Source organism: Colius striatus, chromosome 1 (assembly GCF_028858725.1).
Source record: "Colius striatus isolate bColStr4 chromosome 1, bColStr4.1.hap1, whole genome shotgun sequence".
In the NCBI taxonomy this organism is placed as follows: Eukaryota; Metazoa; Chordata; class Aves; order Coliiformes; family Coliidae; genus Colius; species Colius striatus.
The window spans coordinates 98,166,589-98,185,302 of NC_084759.1; the positions used below are offsets into that span (position 1 = coordinate 98,166,589).

General features: G+C 43.5%; 1 protein-coding gene across 2 annotated transcripts in view; it reads left to right on the forward strand.

Moving 5' to 3' along the window:
• CYYR1 (cysteine and tyrosine rich 1) overlaps nt 1–14,766 on the forward strand; it is a 65,368-nt gene extending 50,602 nt beyond the window's left edge. For both annotated transcript variants that reach the window (XM_062002359.1, XM_062002367.1), the window contains exons 3-4: nt 1,781–1,938; nt 5,288–14,766. In XM_062002359.1, coding sequence (XP_061858343.1) covers nt 1,781–1,938; nt 5,288–5,421 — 292 coding nt within the window. In that variant the 3' untranslated portion in view covers nt 5,422–14,766. The remainder of the gene's footprint in view (nt 1–1,780; nt 1,939–5,287) is intronic.
• The last annotated feature ends 3,948 nt before the right edge of the window (nt 14,767–18,714 follow it).

Sequence of the window (18,714 nt, forward strand, 5' to 3'; positions counted from 1 at the left end):
GGAACAAAGGGAGTGTTGTGTTAAAGTGACTCCTGAATCAAACTGTTTTCTCGTACAGCAGTTTCTCTCAAGGTAGTGATAATATTCCCAAAGACAACAGGATGTGAAAACTGGAGGTCTCTTGGTCACATCTTTCCAGTGTGTGAGACTTTATTTTTGTTAGATGCAAGCTATCGGGCATGTGGAGGGGGTGGGGAGGTGTTTCTCAGTTGCTCGTGGTGGTTAATACCAAAGCACTTCATCACATCAGTTTTGCACTACTGGTTTTATGGCCAGGTGCTTGCTGCCATGAGTTACGATTTTGTAAATTAGACCTTTATATTTTGCAAAGGTTTACTCTCCCTGCACACTCTTCATTCATTGCTACATAACAACAGAGAGCAATTTAGCTCCCTGACAGTGTATTTCAGTAAGACAGCAAATGGTCTGTGTTTACTTATGCTATACAGTTCAGTAATTGTACTGCAAATCTTGGCCAAGTTCCTGAATAATTGGGGCCTAAAAACAAACTCTTAAATTCATATTTAAGTTCATAAAAAGAAGGTCTTATTTTTCAGATATTGAGTTCATCCTGACTCTTGTAACTTTTTGGAAGCCAATAAGCTATCCAAATTTTGAAAATCAGGCCTGCTATGCATTCCCATATTTAAGCTAAACTATAGTTTGGACTCCCTTTGATGTTTTGTCTCTGTAGAATTGCAGTGCCTGTTCTATTATCTACATTGCAACAATTCCTAGTGCGGCTTATTCATGTTGACAAACTATCCCTTTGGATTGATTAAAATGTACAGTAAAAAACTTGCCAGCAAAGCTGCTATTTGAAATCTTTTCTGGAAGATGAAGAGATGCACAGAGTAAGAATATTTCTGGCAAGTCCCCTTTTTTTTCATAAAAGGGTGGGCTATAAATACCATCTTTCATATAACATATGCTTCACTGCCTCTGCCTGACAACAAACCTGAGTGAACTAAGGTTCATCAGAAAGGCTGATTTTGCCCTCAGTATTATTGGGAGCTCTTCAGTGCCTCTTGATGAGTTTTTTCTCCCATCTGTCAGTGCAGTAAGGCTTCATTTCCTTTCTCTATATGATTTCAAAGAAAGTGTGATGCATTACTTTAGGGGCTGAACTAAATTCTTTCCTCTGGACTGTCTTAAAAGAAATGATTTAAGCCTCAAATGCTTGTGCTTGGCTGCAGCAGCAGATGTGTGAAAGAGTGGGCATTTACTTTACTTCTTGCTGCTCATCCTCAAGAAGAGGAGGCTCTCCTTAATCTGTTCTGGGCTCAGATGCACAGCTAAAGCACTTTTTGACCTAAGACAAAACAATGACAAAACCATTCCTGTGAAAGCACAGCATTCAGACACTTTGGGATGCATCTGGAATTATATTACTGGGGATAATTTACCTTTTCAAAAGAAAATCATGCCAATGCCTTTAGGGAAAAAAATAAGTCTTGTATGATAAGGGGAAAGGGACAAAATAGTTCTTGGTAATATTTAAAAGCTGTTAAATTTAGTTGGCCCTGAAATGGGAGGATTTAATGCACAGTAAATCAGCAGAATGATCTGGCACAATTGCAAAGGCGACTTTGAAAGAGTTTTATGGAGATCTTTCATTTCTTCTTCTTTTCAGATACCTCGATGGATCAAAATTTGCATCATGTTCAGTAATCAATGTGCACTTCTTTCCCCTCAAATGGGGACCGCCCCTGAGAAAATAATATTGTTTTCTAAACACTGTTTGCCCGAGACTGACTGCCTGTTTCCATTCCCTTTGCAGAGGCACGGCAATAGCCGGGATTGTTTTCGGCATAGTGTTTATAATGGGAGTGATCGCTGGGATTGCCATCTGCATCTGCATGTGCATGAAGAACAACCGCGGGACGCGAGTAGGGGTCATCCGGGCAACACACATCAACACTATCAGCACGTACCCAGGTATGGAAGTGAAGCGGCACCCCTGCGAAAGTGCCTGTGTTCATGGTAGGGATATATCTTTGGGTTCTGAACAGCTCAGCAGTAAAACGGGGATGTGCATACAGCAGGAGGCTCTTCTTAGTCTGGAGGGGAACGGCACGAGTCCCTGCTGAGCTACGCAAGGCAGCTTGGCATGCGCAGTGATCGGCAGCACAGCACTCTGACTGGGCTGATTCACTCAGCTGCTCGGTGGGCTAACGAGATCTGGCCAAGTGCCATGCTCACACAGCTGCGTAGCTTGCGATGCCTGCAGTGGCTTGTTGAGACCTCACTCAGGGCAGTGCTGCATTGTGCAGGAGAAGCCTTCTTCCTGTGCCAGAGGCTCTCGGGCAGCAGATGACTTGTTCTTCTTTTTTGTTCTAGTTCTTGTATTTGCTCTGGTTCACGTGCAGTCAGCTCCTGTTCATTGGCCGATGTAGTGGGGGCCTGGCATACCACAGAGGTGGAAAAACCTGGGCGATAAGGACTGTGGGTCATAGTGCAAAGGCTTTGAGTTGTGCCATGTGGAGTCTAATGCAGCCAATACTTGGCCAGTGTTCGCAGGCCCTACTGGATGCTGCAGGAATGACTTCTAAAGGCACATAGGCATCTTTGCAGGGTGTTCTCTGCTGCGTGTCTCAGGAGGGACTGCTGGCTGGCATCTGAGCTGGCTTTCTGTATCCACCTGGCCCCATACCTGGACTGACAGGAACTCGGAGCATGGTGCAGGGATGCCTGTTGTGCCTTGGTCAGAGTTAGCAGAGTGTTGGACACACTCAATGCAGGCTTATCTGTGAATTCACACTGTTTTGCTGCAGTGTTTTCAGAGAGTCACAGAATGACAGGGATTGGAAGGGACCTCGAGAGGTCATCCAGTCCAACCCCATTGCTAAAGCAGATTCACATCAATGAAGTCACACAGGAACATGTCCAGGTGGGTTTGGGAATCTCCAGAGTCAGAGACTTCACAGCATCCCTGGGCAGCCTGTGCCAGGGTTCCCTCGCCCTCACAGGAAAGAAGTTTTAGCTTAAGTGGAACTTTTTGTGTTCCAGCTTTTGTCCATTACCCCTAGTCCTATCACTGGACACTACGGAAGAAAGTGCCACCCTATCCTCTTGACATGCATCTTTTATATTCTTGTGTTAATGAGATCTCCCCTCAGTCTTCTCTAGGCTGAACAACCCCAGGTCCTGCAGCCTTCCTGGTGCAGGTCAGCACCAGATCCTAAGTCAGATCTGGCACTTAGCTAATAAGCAGTCACAGGCCCTGGAGTACCCCAGGAGACCCTTCATGGGTGTGCTTCTGTGCATTTGTGCCCATAGTGGGTGTGAACTGGTAGATCAGTCTGTACCTGAGCTAGCTCTGTGCAGAGCCACTCTCTGCACTACACTTTTCAGTCTAGGATTGGGGTACAGAAGCACCAAAGATGAGTCTGAACCAAGCCAGCTGGAGTCTGCAAGGCTTATTTGTCTGGACTCTCCATCAGGCGAAAATGGCCACCTTGTTGAAGAGTGGAACTGACACAGGAAGCAGCAGAACTGTGTTTATGCCATGCAGCTATGTCCCTGCTTCACTAATGTTTATTACAAATTGAGGAGCAATTGCCTTGGGATAACTTGAGAGTTCACTGTAACGTCGATGTTTCATGGATGCAGTCCCCTCATCCTGCTCTTAGAGATCCCTTGCCTTTATATTCCCTCCTGTTGCAAAGATTGCAACAAACCCCAGGTACATTATACATACAGGCAAGCTATGCAATATTTATGATGCGTTCCTTTATCACATTCACTGCTCCCAGTGTCTGTTTTCTCTCTCATGCTCCTACCTTCCAGTTAAACTAAAACCATTTATAATCATCCTTACCATTGCAACATTGTTTTGCATAGAGAGATGAGTAACAAGACTGCAATATTCTCAACAATGAATTGCTGAAGAGCTACTTCAGAACCCGATAGTCACTGCAAGCTGTAAAAACAAGAACAAAATGAAGGCTCTGGAGCTGTAGCCTTTTCCTTCCCAAGTCTGTTCCTGCAGTAACTCACTCCTATCTCTCCACCTCCAGGCAGTTTGACTCTACATGCTCCGAGTTGCTGGTGCAGACATTAGATTGAGCAGTTCTTCCTCCCAGCAGCATCATTTTTTTGGAGGATGGAGAAGTTCTGAAATGATTTCTGTGTTCCCAGCTGTCATGAACACTTCTGGAGTAATGACTGACCTGGCTTTGGCTTCAGGGTTTGTGACCAACCCCTCCTCCTGTCATTACCTGTTTTGAACAGGAACGGCAGGAGAGGGGATGTGGTTCCTTCTGCCTCAGTCACAGAGGCAGACGGGTTTTCAGAGAGCAGAGGCACATTTCATGGTACTCACAAACATCCTAGGTTTCTATTTCCTCTCAATTCAAGAGCTATTTCACTGCCAGTCTGCATGAGACATCTGGGGAGGAGATAAGAAGGCATCTGTGGTGATAGAGACATGAGCAGCCTGTGGACGATAAGAGTGACCTGGTGACATGAGACCTTAAAATTTGTAGAGACTGCTCCATTGGAGTCTTGAAATGGACCCTTCAGTTCCTACCATGCTGTCATTCTGCAGCATTTACTATCTGTTTGGTCACTGAATTAATCCTTTTTTCTCTGAGATAAGTAAAAGTAGGTAAGAGAATGTTTCCGACTGTGAATATTTTTCTTGTTTCTTAAATGCCTGACCCAGTTTATAAACACCAGGTTCTCCTCAGATGTCTTGGTTGGGGTGAACAAGGTGAAAGCTTTGTGTTCTTCCTCAGCCTGAGCCCTGGGAACATCCTGGGAAGATGTCTGGCATTTGCCCTAGGAGGTGTGATGCAGCTGTGCTTGGTGTGGCCTCGCCTGTCACATGTCTCCTGGGGATCCAGAGGGTGTTTGAGAGATCTGCAGAGATGAGCAAAAGCCCTGGCTACCATGTAATTTTGAGATTACATAAATCCATCTTGCTGGTGAAGGGAGTGGAAAGGAGTAGATCTGAGTTAAAAGCCCACTGTTCCTCCCTTGAAAATGTTAAGTTCTTCTGCATCACTCTGATATCATCTGCCATGTGGCCACTCAAACATTGTCACCAGCACAAGATGTTGGTGGACACACAGCTAAGTAATGAGGGAAAGGACCAAAAGCAAGGACTTGCATTGATGTAAAGTGACTGTATGATGACAGACTGAAAAAAACCACTGAGCTCATTACCAGGAGACTTTCCATCTGCTGTACGGAAGTCTGGGTGCCGACTAGAAAATACCTGGGGACCAGCATCTGGAAAAACAAAGGGGGTTAACTATGTTTTCTTTTTTTTCTACCGTTGCAGTGGCTCCACCACCCTACAGTTATGAATACGAAATGGAGTACCCAGCTGACCTACCTCCGCCATATACTCCAACCCCACAGACTTCAATACATTATCCCCCACCACCTCCCTACCCTGGATATTCAGGGAAATAATGACACGGCTTCACACAGATATTCACCGCCCCTTGAAACAGCCAGCGCCGTTGGGACAAATATTATCTGCTCAGGGACAAATAGGACGGATGAGATCTGCATCAGCACAAATGGCCAGGTGTTGAAATAAGCTGGGAGGGTTCCTGTGGCTCAGGATGAAGAAGAAAATCTGTCCGCTCCGGACCACCACGTTTTGTGATTAAGCAAGTGCACATGACCAGAGAAACAGTTGCTGTAAGTTAGTGCCTGATGAGTAGTGCTTAGCATCAGTGCTGAGCTTCAGCTGCAGCACGTTACAGCACATGGGAGAGGAGGATCTTCCCACATGAGAACATGGAAGCGGTGCAAATGGTTCAACAAGATGTTTCGGAAGCAGGAGAGGAAGCTGCTGGGCTTTATTCTGGGGGAGCTTCCAAACTTGTTGTCTTCAAGTATGTGTTACGCCTTTCCTTGAAATTAGAGAGAATCAGGGAGAAGGAAGAAGACTGAAACTATATTCAATTTCTGCTTCAGGCTGGTAATACCCAATGATCAGCTGTGCATGTTGGTCTGATGAGCATATTACTAAAAGAAGTGCTGTTGGAGTTACTCAGTAACCAAAAAAATGATGGATATTATTTTTGGCCAAGTGCAGGTTGTTTTAAGTGCCTACTTTTAAACAGTTTGAGACTAATTTGTGTCTTAAAATGTAAACATAAAGAACATTTTTGTATGTGAAATACACTAATTTATAGCTGATTTACTTTTACATGGACTTAAATACTGTATCCATTCAAAATATGCTACAATGTCTTTTTTATCAGAAAATAATGCTTAGATTTTTGTTAAAAAATGCTGAATTGGGAAAATTCACAAGTGAGACAAGAAACACAAACTAAATATTAAAATATAGATTTATCTTCAATTAGATTGTGTAAGGACTATTGAAAAAAAATTATCACATTGTTTACCAGTAATGATGATGTTCAACCTAAACAAACAGATGAGCACAGAGACTGAGCGTCAGGTTACTTTTAAAATGCCCAAGATAACATTCAAGACTGTAAGTCACCATGTAATACTTTTTGCATTTGACACACATATTGTTCAGAATTAATCTCTACTGCATAAAGTACAGACTTGTGGTGGTTTAGCCCTGGGTGGGTGCCAGGTGCCCACCAAGTTGTTCTATTACTCCTCCTAAACTGGAGAGGGGAGAGAGAAATACAGCGAGGTTTGTGAGTCTAGATAAGGACAGGGAGATCACTCAGCAATTAGCTGAGACTCAACGGGGGGGAAAAGGTTTGCTTTATTAATGAACAATCACAACAGAGCAGGGAAATGAGAAATACAACCGAATCTTAAAACACCTCCCCCCACCCCTCCCTCTTTCCAGGACTCTCCTTCCTTCCCCCCACAGCGATGCAGGGGGTGGGGGACAGGAGTTGCAGTCGGTTCGTTACAGATGGACTTTGTTGCTGCTGCTTCTCACAGTGGAGTCTTTCTTCCAGGGCTTAAGAATCCTCCTCCCCCTCCTTCTCCACTGACCTTGGTGTCTGCAGAGATGTTTTCACATTCTCACTCCCTGTTGCTGCTGCAGTTTAGCAACTGTGCAACAACTTCTTCTCCTTCTCAGATATGTTAATCACAGAGACATTACCTCTGTCACTAATTGGCCAGGCCTTGGTCAGTTGCAGGTCCATCTTAGAATTGACTGGCATTAGCCCTATCAGCTACAGGGGAAGCTTCTGGCAGCTCTTTGTTTAAGAAGCCACCCTGTAGCTCCCCCTGCTACCAAAAAACCTGGCCCAGGCAAAACGACTACAGTGATATAAAATGTTCCAATATACTTATGGGCCAAACTATAATTCAGCAGCAGCTATTTGACTTCAGAATAGAGTATCCCACTGCCTAAACCATTATCCTTCAATGGTAAGCCTAGTATTTTTTCTCAGTTTCATTTTAGAACCACAAAGGCAGTGGTTCTCTTGGGTCATTTAAAAGTGCTGAATGTTCTTAGTTTGAGGCGAGTGGCTGAGCAGTTTGAGAAAGCTATCGCCAAAATAGTGGCAAGTGACAAAAATACAGCACCTGGATTTCAGGACAGCTGTTGCATCAGGTCCATTTCAGAGAGCAAGACTGCAGATTACTGCTGATTCCAGATCAGAATGCATTTAAAGGTTTTCCAGAGTAGCCCTTTCCAGAGTCTTCTTTTCAGATGGGTCAATGTATTAATGAATAGCAAAGCACCTTGCAAGAAGCCGTACCATATCCCAGTGAAGTCAACTGGCAACCTCTCATCACCTTGTAAGGCTCACATTTTTGGCATTCAATCCTAAGTGGGGGAAGATCTCAAGCAACTTGTTAACTTTGAGCACAAAACTTTTTCAGAGGCTTTCTTGTAAACAAGACTTTACTGACTGCTCTTGCTCAGATTTTCTAGTTGTATTTTTCCTTTCCAGGCTGACTAAGCTTATCCTCTTGAAACTCCACTTGAAGGCACAAATGGCCCCAGTCCCTGACAATGTACATTCAGAAGATCTGTGTTGTGGCCCTTGGCCAAGCTGAGCCTTGAGTGACAGGCTCATTAGCCATCTAGGCATTTGTGACCCAGCCAAGAGGAAAACAGAGCTGCATCACAGGTTTTAGTTGCTGCACGTTCCTTGGAGTCTTCTCCAATGAAAGAGAGTTATATTCTCATTTCTGTTTTACTGTTCAGAGATGGCACGTCCTCACCTTACTTCTCCTCTGGGCTATGTCCTGCTTGTACTCTGATGGATGAGAGATGTTCCTGAGTTGAATTCCTCCCATGAAGGGCAACTTTCTGCATGCAGTGTTTTGGCCATCCCTACTCAAAACCATCTGCCAAGGTGTTGATGTGGCTGCCAAAATGGCGGTGAGCATGAAGAACAAAATCAGCATAGTTTTCTCTGTGGGAAATCCTGTTCCTGCCACATCATGCTATGCTAGTACCTCAGCACTTTTCAGTTTATCACACTGGATGATATTTCTGCGCCAAAAAAGTTACCTGTAGATAAAGAGTATTGTCATTTTTCCCATTCTAGTATTTTATTTCTTTGTACTGAACATGCAGACACACAAATCAAAGAGCAGATTGTGTTTGATGAATCCAGTCTACTGAAAAATACAGAGAAAGAAAACTGTCTTATAGATCATAAATCTTACCTTAGAGGTAGAATTTCTCCAGCCGTGACATTTGTCAGAACAAGTTATAAAGCAGATTTCCTAAGTAAAAAGGCATTTCTGGAAAATACCTAAAAACCTTTGATCAGAGAGTCTTCTGTTTTTCAACTTTGTGATTGCACGTTGCCTCTGATGATATTGCATAAAGGTCATGGTAACCAAAGCGCCTACAATGCATACGTGACTTATTCCAGGAGAAAATTATGGAAATAGGAAACCGAGAGTCTCATAGTGATAGTTATTTGTTTGAGATGAAAACAGTAGTGAGGGTGTTGATTTTAGTATGTTAATTAGTGTTCTGCAGATCCACCATGATCGTAATCTCAAAGGACACCACATCTCTGGTCCTTACTCAAGGCATAAAATATAAAGGTGTTGCCCTTTCAGCAAACCAGGCAAAACTAGTACCCAGGAGAATAGCCTGCTTACAGAAAAAGGTGCTTTGAAGATAAGTAAAATGGAGAGCCAGAGAGAAGGAGGGAGTCTGAAAGTTTTGGAAAAGTAAAGGAACAGAACAAAGAAGTTGCCATGTAAATGAATGGAAGCATTTGCTGATACTAAAGTTGTGTTAGTTGAGTTTAGTTGAAAAAGCTGAAGTGTTGTTATACCTAAAGTGTTATTTTCTTTATGTGGAAACATGTAATTTGTTCAACGCCTCCATATTCAAAGTTCCTGCAGTGCAGGTATTGCAGTCCAGTAGTCACTTATTGTTTCACATGAATAGCTTGCAGATGAGTGGGTTAGTACAAAGAGTTTTTACTTAGTCACAGTGACTTATTTCAGTCTTGTGGCCTACATCGTACTGTAAAGCAAGAAAAAAAAAAACAGGAAAATATGATCTGTGTCTGAGAAAGGCCAAACGATTGTTTGCTTTTCTCACTTGGCAACGGACATTATCACTAATTTGGTTGGTGCATGTAGCGTTGCTCAGGGCAGTTCATATACTTGGACCAAATGCCTCTGATTTTCTTGTGGCCTCAGGTTGCTCTGCCTTTTATTTACCATTTTTAGGCAGAGCTGAGGAGGCAGAGCAGGAAGGTCACTGCATCAGGAGCACAGGGCCTAGTCCCAGGAGCCTTTCCCCTTGGTTTCCTAGTTTATCACATTAGATGGCTGCCTGTTTGCACAGTGGCTGTCACGGATCGGAAGCAGCAGGAGTTGCAGGTGCTTACGAGGGCCCATATGGTTGCACACACTCTGATGCCAGCCCTCTTGTGGGAAGAAAATAATTCTGTATCGTGTCTTAGTTAATCATGTATCGGGGATATTTCAAGCCGTGATTCATTTCACAAACTTAATTTAATCTGGCATTTCTTGAACTTTTTTTTCCCCAGAAAGAGCTACTTCAAAACCAGTTACCACTCTGACAGCCTACTGTTTCTAGAGTATGTACCAAACAGCAGGAGAAATCTATTTAGGAGCTAATGACCCATTTGGGAGACTTTACAAATTAGGTAATAATCAGTTGGAGGAGTTAAAAGGCCAAGGCAAAGCCAAGAGAAGTTAATGTGCTAGGCTGCCATTACCTAAATGACACACTCAGATGAAAGGATTGTTAATGCTATTATAAGCATTTTTTAATTAATGAACATATAACGACTTTCTTTTTTCATGTTGGTGACTTTGAAAGATGCAGTTTTACTAGTGTAGTAGACCAGATATTCAATAGTGCCACAATGAAAAGATTAGATTGCTCCATAGAGCACCTGGATCGATATTAACAGTGTTCTTGGTATAGTAGAAATTGAGTCTTTCAATTTAAAGCAAATGTTCTCTAGACTCTTTGTGAAATCACAATGGTATTTTTGAATGTAATGGGATAGTTCATAAAGCACTGGTGTCTGTCTATTAGAATAGTAAATATTTGTTATTTCTGTATTCAGTTTCATCCTGGAAGCTCTCCAAATGCTTTAGTAACTAGAAAAAATGTTGTTTTACTCACCTTGGAATAAAACACAACGGGTATTTAACAGCACACCCTAATAGTGTGTAACATCCTGAGACAGAAGTTGCACGAAAGAACTAAGACAAATTGAAAGTATTTCTTCAGTTTCACTAGCATATCAGTGAGAAAAATAATGACCAGGACCTTTTGTCAAGTGATCTCTATTACTACTTTCCAATGGGTACACCCCAGTCTGATGGTCATTTCTATATTGCAGCAGTGTCAGAGGTCCAGACAAGGGTTAATGGAAAAAAGTTGGAACACAAAAAGTTATTTTTAAACATAAACTATTTTACAGTGAGGGTGAGGGAGAGGGAGCCCTGGCACGGGCTGCCCAGGGAGATTGTGGAGTCTCCTTCTCTAGAGGTTTTCAAAATGCTCCTGGACGTGTTCCTGTGTGACCAGATCTAGATGGACGTGCTTTAACAGGGGAGTTGGACTGGATGATCTCTAGAGGTCCCTTCCAATCCCTACCATTCTATAATTCTGTGTGATTCTGTGAAAAGCAGAGCCCCAGTCCAAGCCTGAATTGCAAAGACACTCTTCCTACTCCATCATGATTTTGGTGTGCAGCCAAAGAGATGAATAAAGGACTAAAGAAAGGAGAGGGTATGGTCCCTCACTTTACAAGAGAGACAGAGAGATTGGGAAAACCAAAACAGCCAAGACTTTAACCTACAGCAGATGGATGGCTGGTGCTGTTGCCAGTTACTGTGACTGTAGGATAGCAAAAGCAGTGAGCATGGAGTATGCTGAAGAGCTGTCGTGCAATGAGAGCAGCCCAGAGAAGGATCCAGGCAGCTCCAGCTCAGGGATCGTGTAACTCAAGGTATCTCCAGACAATAACTAGAGCAGAAATGTTTGTCTGTCCCTTTTGCTGTGAAAATTAGAAGGTCAATGTTTTCACAGCACTGGAAATGGAAAATGTTTATTATTTTTGTTGTGCTAGGCACCATTAGTGTTTTGTATCCTTAGTGAAGAGTAGGGAAGCGCAGGCTTTGGAGGCCATTGATATTGCAGTGATGACTAAGAATGGACTACAGCCAACAGAAACAGAAAGAAAGCAAAAAACTTAGGTGTTTTTGAAGAAAGTGCGGGGATTTTTTTTGCCAACCTAGCATACGGAGCCCATTGCTTCATGGAGGCGAGCTGGCCTGTTGCCAATGAAGGCAGCTGATTTTACAGCAGCTGAAGCCTGCAGGAGAGGGGATAAAGTGGGAACTGTGTAATGCCGGTTTTCCCCAGGGATGAGATTCACCTGACTCCTCTGCGCACTCACAGGAAGCCTGCTGGGGGTGCAGGGGGAGCAACTTCAAGGCAATTCTCCTTTCTTGCATGAAAGCTGGCTATCTTTGCCCTTAACCTTTGCAACACACCTACGATATGTTCGTTTTCAGAAACAAGGGCAAAACCATTTTTTTCATGGCCCCTAAGCAGTCCCCAAACTTCTCTAAATAGGTCCCATGTTGTATTGACAGGAAGCCCTCCATTAAAGGAGCTTTTCTGGAGACTTCTAACCACCTTTCACCAGTTTATACAAATTGCCCCATCTTTTTTTATATCACAGCATATTTACCAGTGACTCATCTCATTGCCCTTATTTTACATGTTCCCTCGAGATCCCTCAGGGCTGCATCCTTATTTTACTGCTGCTTGCAAAGTGCTTTTCTGAAGATCACTGATCACAGGAAAACATCTTCCAAGCAGCCCCCTGCCCCACTGCATCACCCCCATGAGGAGCTGCCTGGGGAGGCTGGGCTCTGCAGGAGTCACTCATACCCTGGCTTTAAACATTGCCTTCTCTCCAGGGGAAGAAGGACAGCTGTTGGGCAGCTATCCTGAGATCACCTTCAGCCCGAGTTTTGACTTGGGCTAAAACTTCACTCTCTTCTCGTTTTCAAACATCCAAATGTGGTCAGGCAGTTTAGACAGAGGGAAGGGAAATGGAAAAAGAAGTCATGCCTACATCTGCTTTCTGGTTTAGCTCTGCTCTGAGGGATGTCTTTTTCCCTGTGTGTTGCCAGCTAACAAGTTGATAGCATGCCTCCTCTTTTTCTGAATGTTTCTGTTTTCCTTCATTGTAGAGCATCTTTAACAGGAAAGGAGGGTGTGTTATGGACACGTGTGCAACTGCAAAGCCCAAATGTTCCCTGCAAAGCGCAAACATTCCCTGGGGCTGCATTGTGATTTCAGTACCTATAGCTCCCTGATTTGCATCTGGACCTTTATGAACAATCACTCAACTGGAAAATTGGTTTTACCTTTTTATTAAAGTATAATATACTTCCTGGCTTAGATTTTCAATATCTAATGTCCCTTGGTCACTTGTCAGTGACCAGGCTTTACTTGTTAAACAGAATGTTGATCTATGGCTGGGAATCCAGTGAACCATGTAGAGGGACTCAGACTCTTTTGTTATACACTGAAACTTGAACGTAACAACTTCACACTGTACAGTACAGTAGGATATGCAGAACATACACATGGCACAAATTTGTATGCTCCCAACTGGCCCTTGTTCGAGGCTGAGTATCATGGTGGTGAGCTGCTCTGTTATGGTAATGGACTAGGGGGTGGTCAGTTACTTGCCAAGGCATAAAGGACTACCAAGGTACCTCCCGTTTATTGACAGCTGAGACAAGGTTGCTTCTGTATCTGCTGCCTCATGTAACAAGCATTTATGAAATCATCTGAGGCTGCCCTTGTCAATTATGATCATCATTATTTATGTGTTTAAAAAACAAGGCAGAGTTTTTGAGGGCGTTCATCTAAGAAGTGCTATGGTAGTGCAGTCTCCAGTACTGTGCCTCAGCTGAGGCCTCATGAAGTAAATTCTTGAGATTTAAGAGTGAAACTAAACTTCCCCAGAAGGCTGTGCTGCCATTCAGCGAGATCTCGACCGGCTCGAGAGTTGGGCAGAGAGGAACCTCATGAGGTTCAACAAGGACAAGTGCAGAGCCCTGCATCTGGGAAGGAACAACCCCATGCACCAGTACAGGCTGGGGGTCGAACTGTTGAAGAGCAGCTCTGCAAAGAGAGACCTGGGAGTCCTGGCTGATAATAAACTAAATATGAGCCAGCAATGTGCCCTCGTGGCCAAGAAGGCCAATGGCATCCTGGGGTGCATCAAGAAGAGTGTGGCCAGCAGGTCAAGGGAGGTTCTGCTCCCTCTCTACTCTGCCTTGGTGAGGCCTCATCTGGAGTCCTGTGTCCAGTTCTGGGCTCCTCAGCTCAAGAGGGACAGAGAACTTCTGGAGAGAGTCCAGCGCAGGGCCACCAAGATGATCAGAGGACTGGAGCATCTTCCTTATAAAGAAAGGCTGTGGGAATGGGGGCTGTTTAGTCTAGAGAAGAGGAGACTGAGGGGAGATCTTATTAACATTTATAAATATCTAAAGGGTGGGTGTCAGGAGGTTGGGGCATCCCTTTTTTCTATAGTATCTAGCTAGCATCAGGACAAGGGGTAATGGGATGAAGCTGGAACACAAAAAATTCCATTTAAACATAAGGAAACCTATTTCACTGTGCAGGTGAGGGAGCCCTGGCACAGGCTGCCCGGAGGGGTTGTGGAGTCTCCTTCCTTGGAGGTCTTCAAGACCCGCCTGGACATGTTCCTATGCGACCTGATCTAGGTGGCCCTGCTTCTGCAGGGAGGTTGGACTAGATGATCTCTAAAGGTCCCTTCCAACCCCTACCATTCTATGATTCTATGAGTCTACTTATGTGATGCATTGCTATTCCTCTGAGTTGGATAGTAGAGAATCAGTCATCTGATTCAGGATTGGGAGATCAGCTGTTACATCTGTGCACACATAGTCATGGGCCTGGAGATAAACCATCCCAGCTGGCTGATGGATTTGGGCTCCAACAGTGAACATAGTCTACCACAGCTACCCTATCATTGTATGTCCATCTTCCTGATCTAGGAGAGTCTATAATGAGGTGTAATTAGTCCCTGATACATCTGAAAGAGAGAGTAAAACAAAGTTTTCACCAGCTCTTGCTACAATCAAACTTGGCCAGTTTAGTGAGCCTTCCCTACTGGGGAGGGTTCCCTGTGCTCACTCTCCTCTGTACATGCAGCACTTCCTGCTTCGGCAAGGGTTGATATGTGGCAAAACCAATGTGGGACACAGCAGTAAGTCAGCTTGGCAGGAGGCAATACTTAACTGTCATTGAAAAAATCTGTCATTAAAATTCACAGTTGATTTTGGTTACTGGTGTTTATTGCTGATTATAATTTCTGGTCAGCTTCTAATGAAACTGAGGACAAGCTGCAACTAGTGATGTGCTGCGGAGTGGGGATGCTCTGTGTCTCAAGGACTGGAGTCCTATGGAAAGGTAAGATCAACCTGATAATTAAGCAGCCTGGGAAGAGTCACAACATAAACATGTTGGGTTACTGATGCTTATCTTTAAAGCCAGAAGTGTAACATCCTGATGTTCCTATCCCTTCCACACTTGTCATATTTATTTAAAATAAGTGCAGAGGCATTCCTTAAGCTCAGATAGTGGTCCTTTTGCCACGAATAGGGATAATAAAGGAACTGATTCAGGTCTTAGATCTTGGCTTATGGGAAGTGAAGGAAAAAAACAAGCTTCCCACTAGTTGGAGCTCAAGATTCACTCAAGTTTTAAAGCACTTCATCCATTCATGGATAATAGACCTATTTTGATCATGATAGTCAAGGTACCTGATGAGTTTTCATACATGAAGTAGGACAACATTGATCAGTTCTGTCCGCAACGGAAGAATCATTCTGGTATAGGCAAAGGAAACTGTCTGGTTTCTCTGTGCCCTGTTCACAAGGAGAATGTGTTGTGGACATCAAGAAAGACTTGCATGCATAATGAAGTTGGATTAAGCAAAGTGGGATCTACATCCAGAAATACACTTACTCATTTTGTATCACTTTGATGAGCTGGTATTTTCGACCTTTGCGATTGAAAAGGGCAATTAAACCTCTGCAATTTGCTTCTTCCTGTGCCCCAGGAGTAAGAAAATAGAGAACAAGCTGACCTCTGGCAGTAGCTGTGCCTATCCTGCCCTCCTGCAGTGCCTGGTGATAGTGCGGATGGAAGGAACAGACGCAGCTCTGAGCATCTGCATTCTGCCTTGGGAACTGTTAGGCAATAATATGACTGACTCTGCAATCTCTGGACTGTAAAATTTTGAGGTAGTATAGTTGCTTTGCATAAGTTGTCCATGTCTGGGTGCTCTATCAAAAGATTGAGAATATTTTGTTTAAAATCCCGGCTTCTGGAAAAAAAATCCTCTTTCCTTTATGAATATCATACTGCTATGAAAGGCTGATTCCAGTGGATCTAAGGGCTAAACAAACAAAAAGATAAATCTTCCCTGGGCTTAAGCTGAAGACTTCCTCACTACAGGTAATTAACTCCAGTCCACCCTGGGTACAAGGGCTGGAAAATGACAGCCAAGGATCTGTGCTAAGTGGAATTTCTCAAGCTGAGCAACGGGAGTGACTTTGATGCTGCTTCCCTAAAATACACAGTACAATCTGTAATTTAGAAATATTTCATTTATTCTGGTTATGAAAAGAAAACAGAACAACAGGAGATATGGGAAATTTTCAAGTGCAGATAAATCTTCCTGTTCTTCATATCTTGGAGGTCAGTGTTTAAAAGAAGTTGCAGATAAAGATCTTTGGCAGTTTTCAGTCTTCTCTTGCCTATATATTTTCCATGTGGCTGTCAAGTGTTATTTCTTCCTGCTGTTATCATCTTCTGTTGCTTGGTACATGATATATATTTTAATTGACAGCCAGCAACAGCCATTCCAATCATAGTGAAAACAGTATTTTATAGCCAGTGTGGATGGAAGTCGTAACTTGAGGATGTGTCAGTCGCTTGTTGGAAATATGAATAATTGATGCTGAGCATAATACCTTTTCACAGTCTCTATTTGTTAGAGACAATGCAACCACAAAATAGCTTTTTCTTTTCCAGTGGTTCCCTTTACGTATGATTTGCTAGTCTGTGTAGTTCAGGAAGAAAATTATTCAGCACCTAGTTAGGATCTGAGTGAAGACTTGAACTTAAAATGTAATCAGGCATGACAAAACATTTCATTTTGCCCACGGAAATACTCAATACAAGGTCGACAGTTAAAGTGACTTGCTAGCATCGTTTATTGAAATGTACCAGCAAGACTTCAGGTTAAGTCTACGTGGCAGTGTGGAAGTGTGATTTTCACATGTTGTACACCTGGAAGGGCAGCAGAAAGGACACAACAGTCAGACCTGCAATGGGGAGGTACAGAGGCTCTAGAGGGACCACACCGTACTCCAAGACTGTTGCTGGAAGACCCTTGCTCCATGTCTTTGCTGCTGCCATTACTCATGTTATTAGGTGTATTGAGGGGAGTGAAATCTGATACCCCACTAAAGGCAACGTGAAAACAGAGTATGGTAAGAGAGGCGGTGCCTTTTAAAGAAACCTTTTGGTCTGAGCATCCATTCACAAGGAAGATGAAGCTCCCCAGGAGCATTTGACTTCACTGGCTATTAACATGTTTTCTGTTACATGAGTGTTATTTCATAGAAGGAATCACAGAATGGTGGGGATTGGAAGGGACTTCTAGAGACCATCTAGTCCAACCTTCTCTACTAAAGCAGGTTCACCTCAATTAGGTCATCTCTGAGCTTGGCTAAGACTCACCATTGTCTCTGTCACCAGTCTTAACTTGAACTTTTCCCAGGCTGAACTGTACTACAGAGACTTAACTATATAAACTTTTGTTGGGACCTTGCTGCCAGCATCAGTTCTGTGATGACCACAGACTACCAAACCTGCCCGAAGCCTCTTGGTATAAGGAAGCATTATTACCCTTGTGCACACTGCAGGGGTGTCACCAAGACCAGAAGGAGTTTAAACCCATCTAAGTGGGTTGGATGATGTCCCTTTTTTTAAACTCTCTGGCTGATGGTGTAGGTTATACATCAGATAGCTTACAAGAAGACTGTCATTTGATAGATGAAGGGTGAATACTGGTTGGACAGGACAGTTTAATTCAGTTTGTTTACCCTGAGCAGCTGGCATGTGGTTTTGGGAAAAGAAAGGCCTTTCCCCCCTCCCCCCCTTTTTTTCCCCATGATTGTTGAATACTGAATGGATTTTCAAGACCTGGAGGCAAAAGTAATAAAATCAGTGTAATACAGGAAAGCTTTCAACCTACTCCGGGTTTGTACCCATCCTGGGCTAAGACAATCTCATCTCCAAGTTTTCATGGGTTTCTCCTATATCCTCCTTATCTACCCAGAGGGCTTTTCTTGGCAGATTTTGAAGGCTTTGCAGAGCTTTGCTGAGAATATGCAGCAGATCCCTTGAGACCACCATGCAAGAGCCACAGGCAGGAAGGCCTACTACATAGCTATCTGCACACTCTGTGGGCCTGGTGGGTCTGAGAAGGGTCAGAGAGGTCTTCATCTCAGATGTTGCTGATTGCCAGCTCCTTCTGGTAAATTAATCTTATCTCTGAAAGAGATTTACAGCATCTTCGCAGAGCTTTCCAGAAAACTCAGATTTATTGCACGTGCATTTGTATTTCTGTCCATGAAATCTCCAGGCTTAAATAAAAGTTGCTGAAAAAAAAAAAAAAGGAAGACCAAAAAAAGATATTTTACCATAGGCCAAGCTAATAGCCATTCCTAGTTCTCTTATTGCAAAATTAAGTGGAAATAAAAGTCAGGGTTACTTGTTTTAATATTGACAGAACTTTCCTGTCCTCAACCACACTCTACAACAACAGGAACCGCTCCCCACCACTCCTCAATTTTTCAGTGAGATAATAATCTATCCCACAGTTTCAAAAAAAGAAAAAGGCAAATAGCCATCTTTCACACAGGGGAGATACAATCTTTTAAAAATATCAACCAAGCTACAAAAAGGAAGAGCTCTCGTCTCATTTAAACCTGAACCAAAGCTGTAAGTTCACTTTTTGTGCACCAAATGGAATGGATCCTGACGGTTGCCCTGTTGCAAGGAGGCACAGCACCACAGTGTCTTGTTCTCTGTGACAGTGCCATTGGCACCTGCATTTGGTGGGGACTCTGGGCAGTGGCGGTAGATGGCGGAGCTCGAGTGCACTGGTGTCACACAGCCGTGGGTGTCTGCACCAACCCCTCTCCTTGGACTGCCTCCAT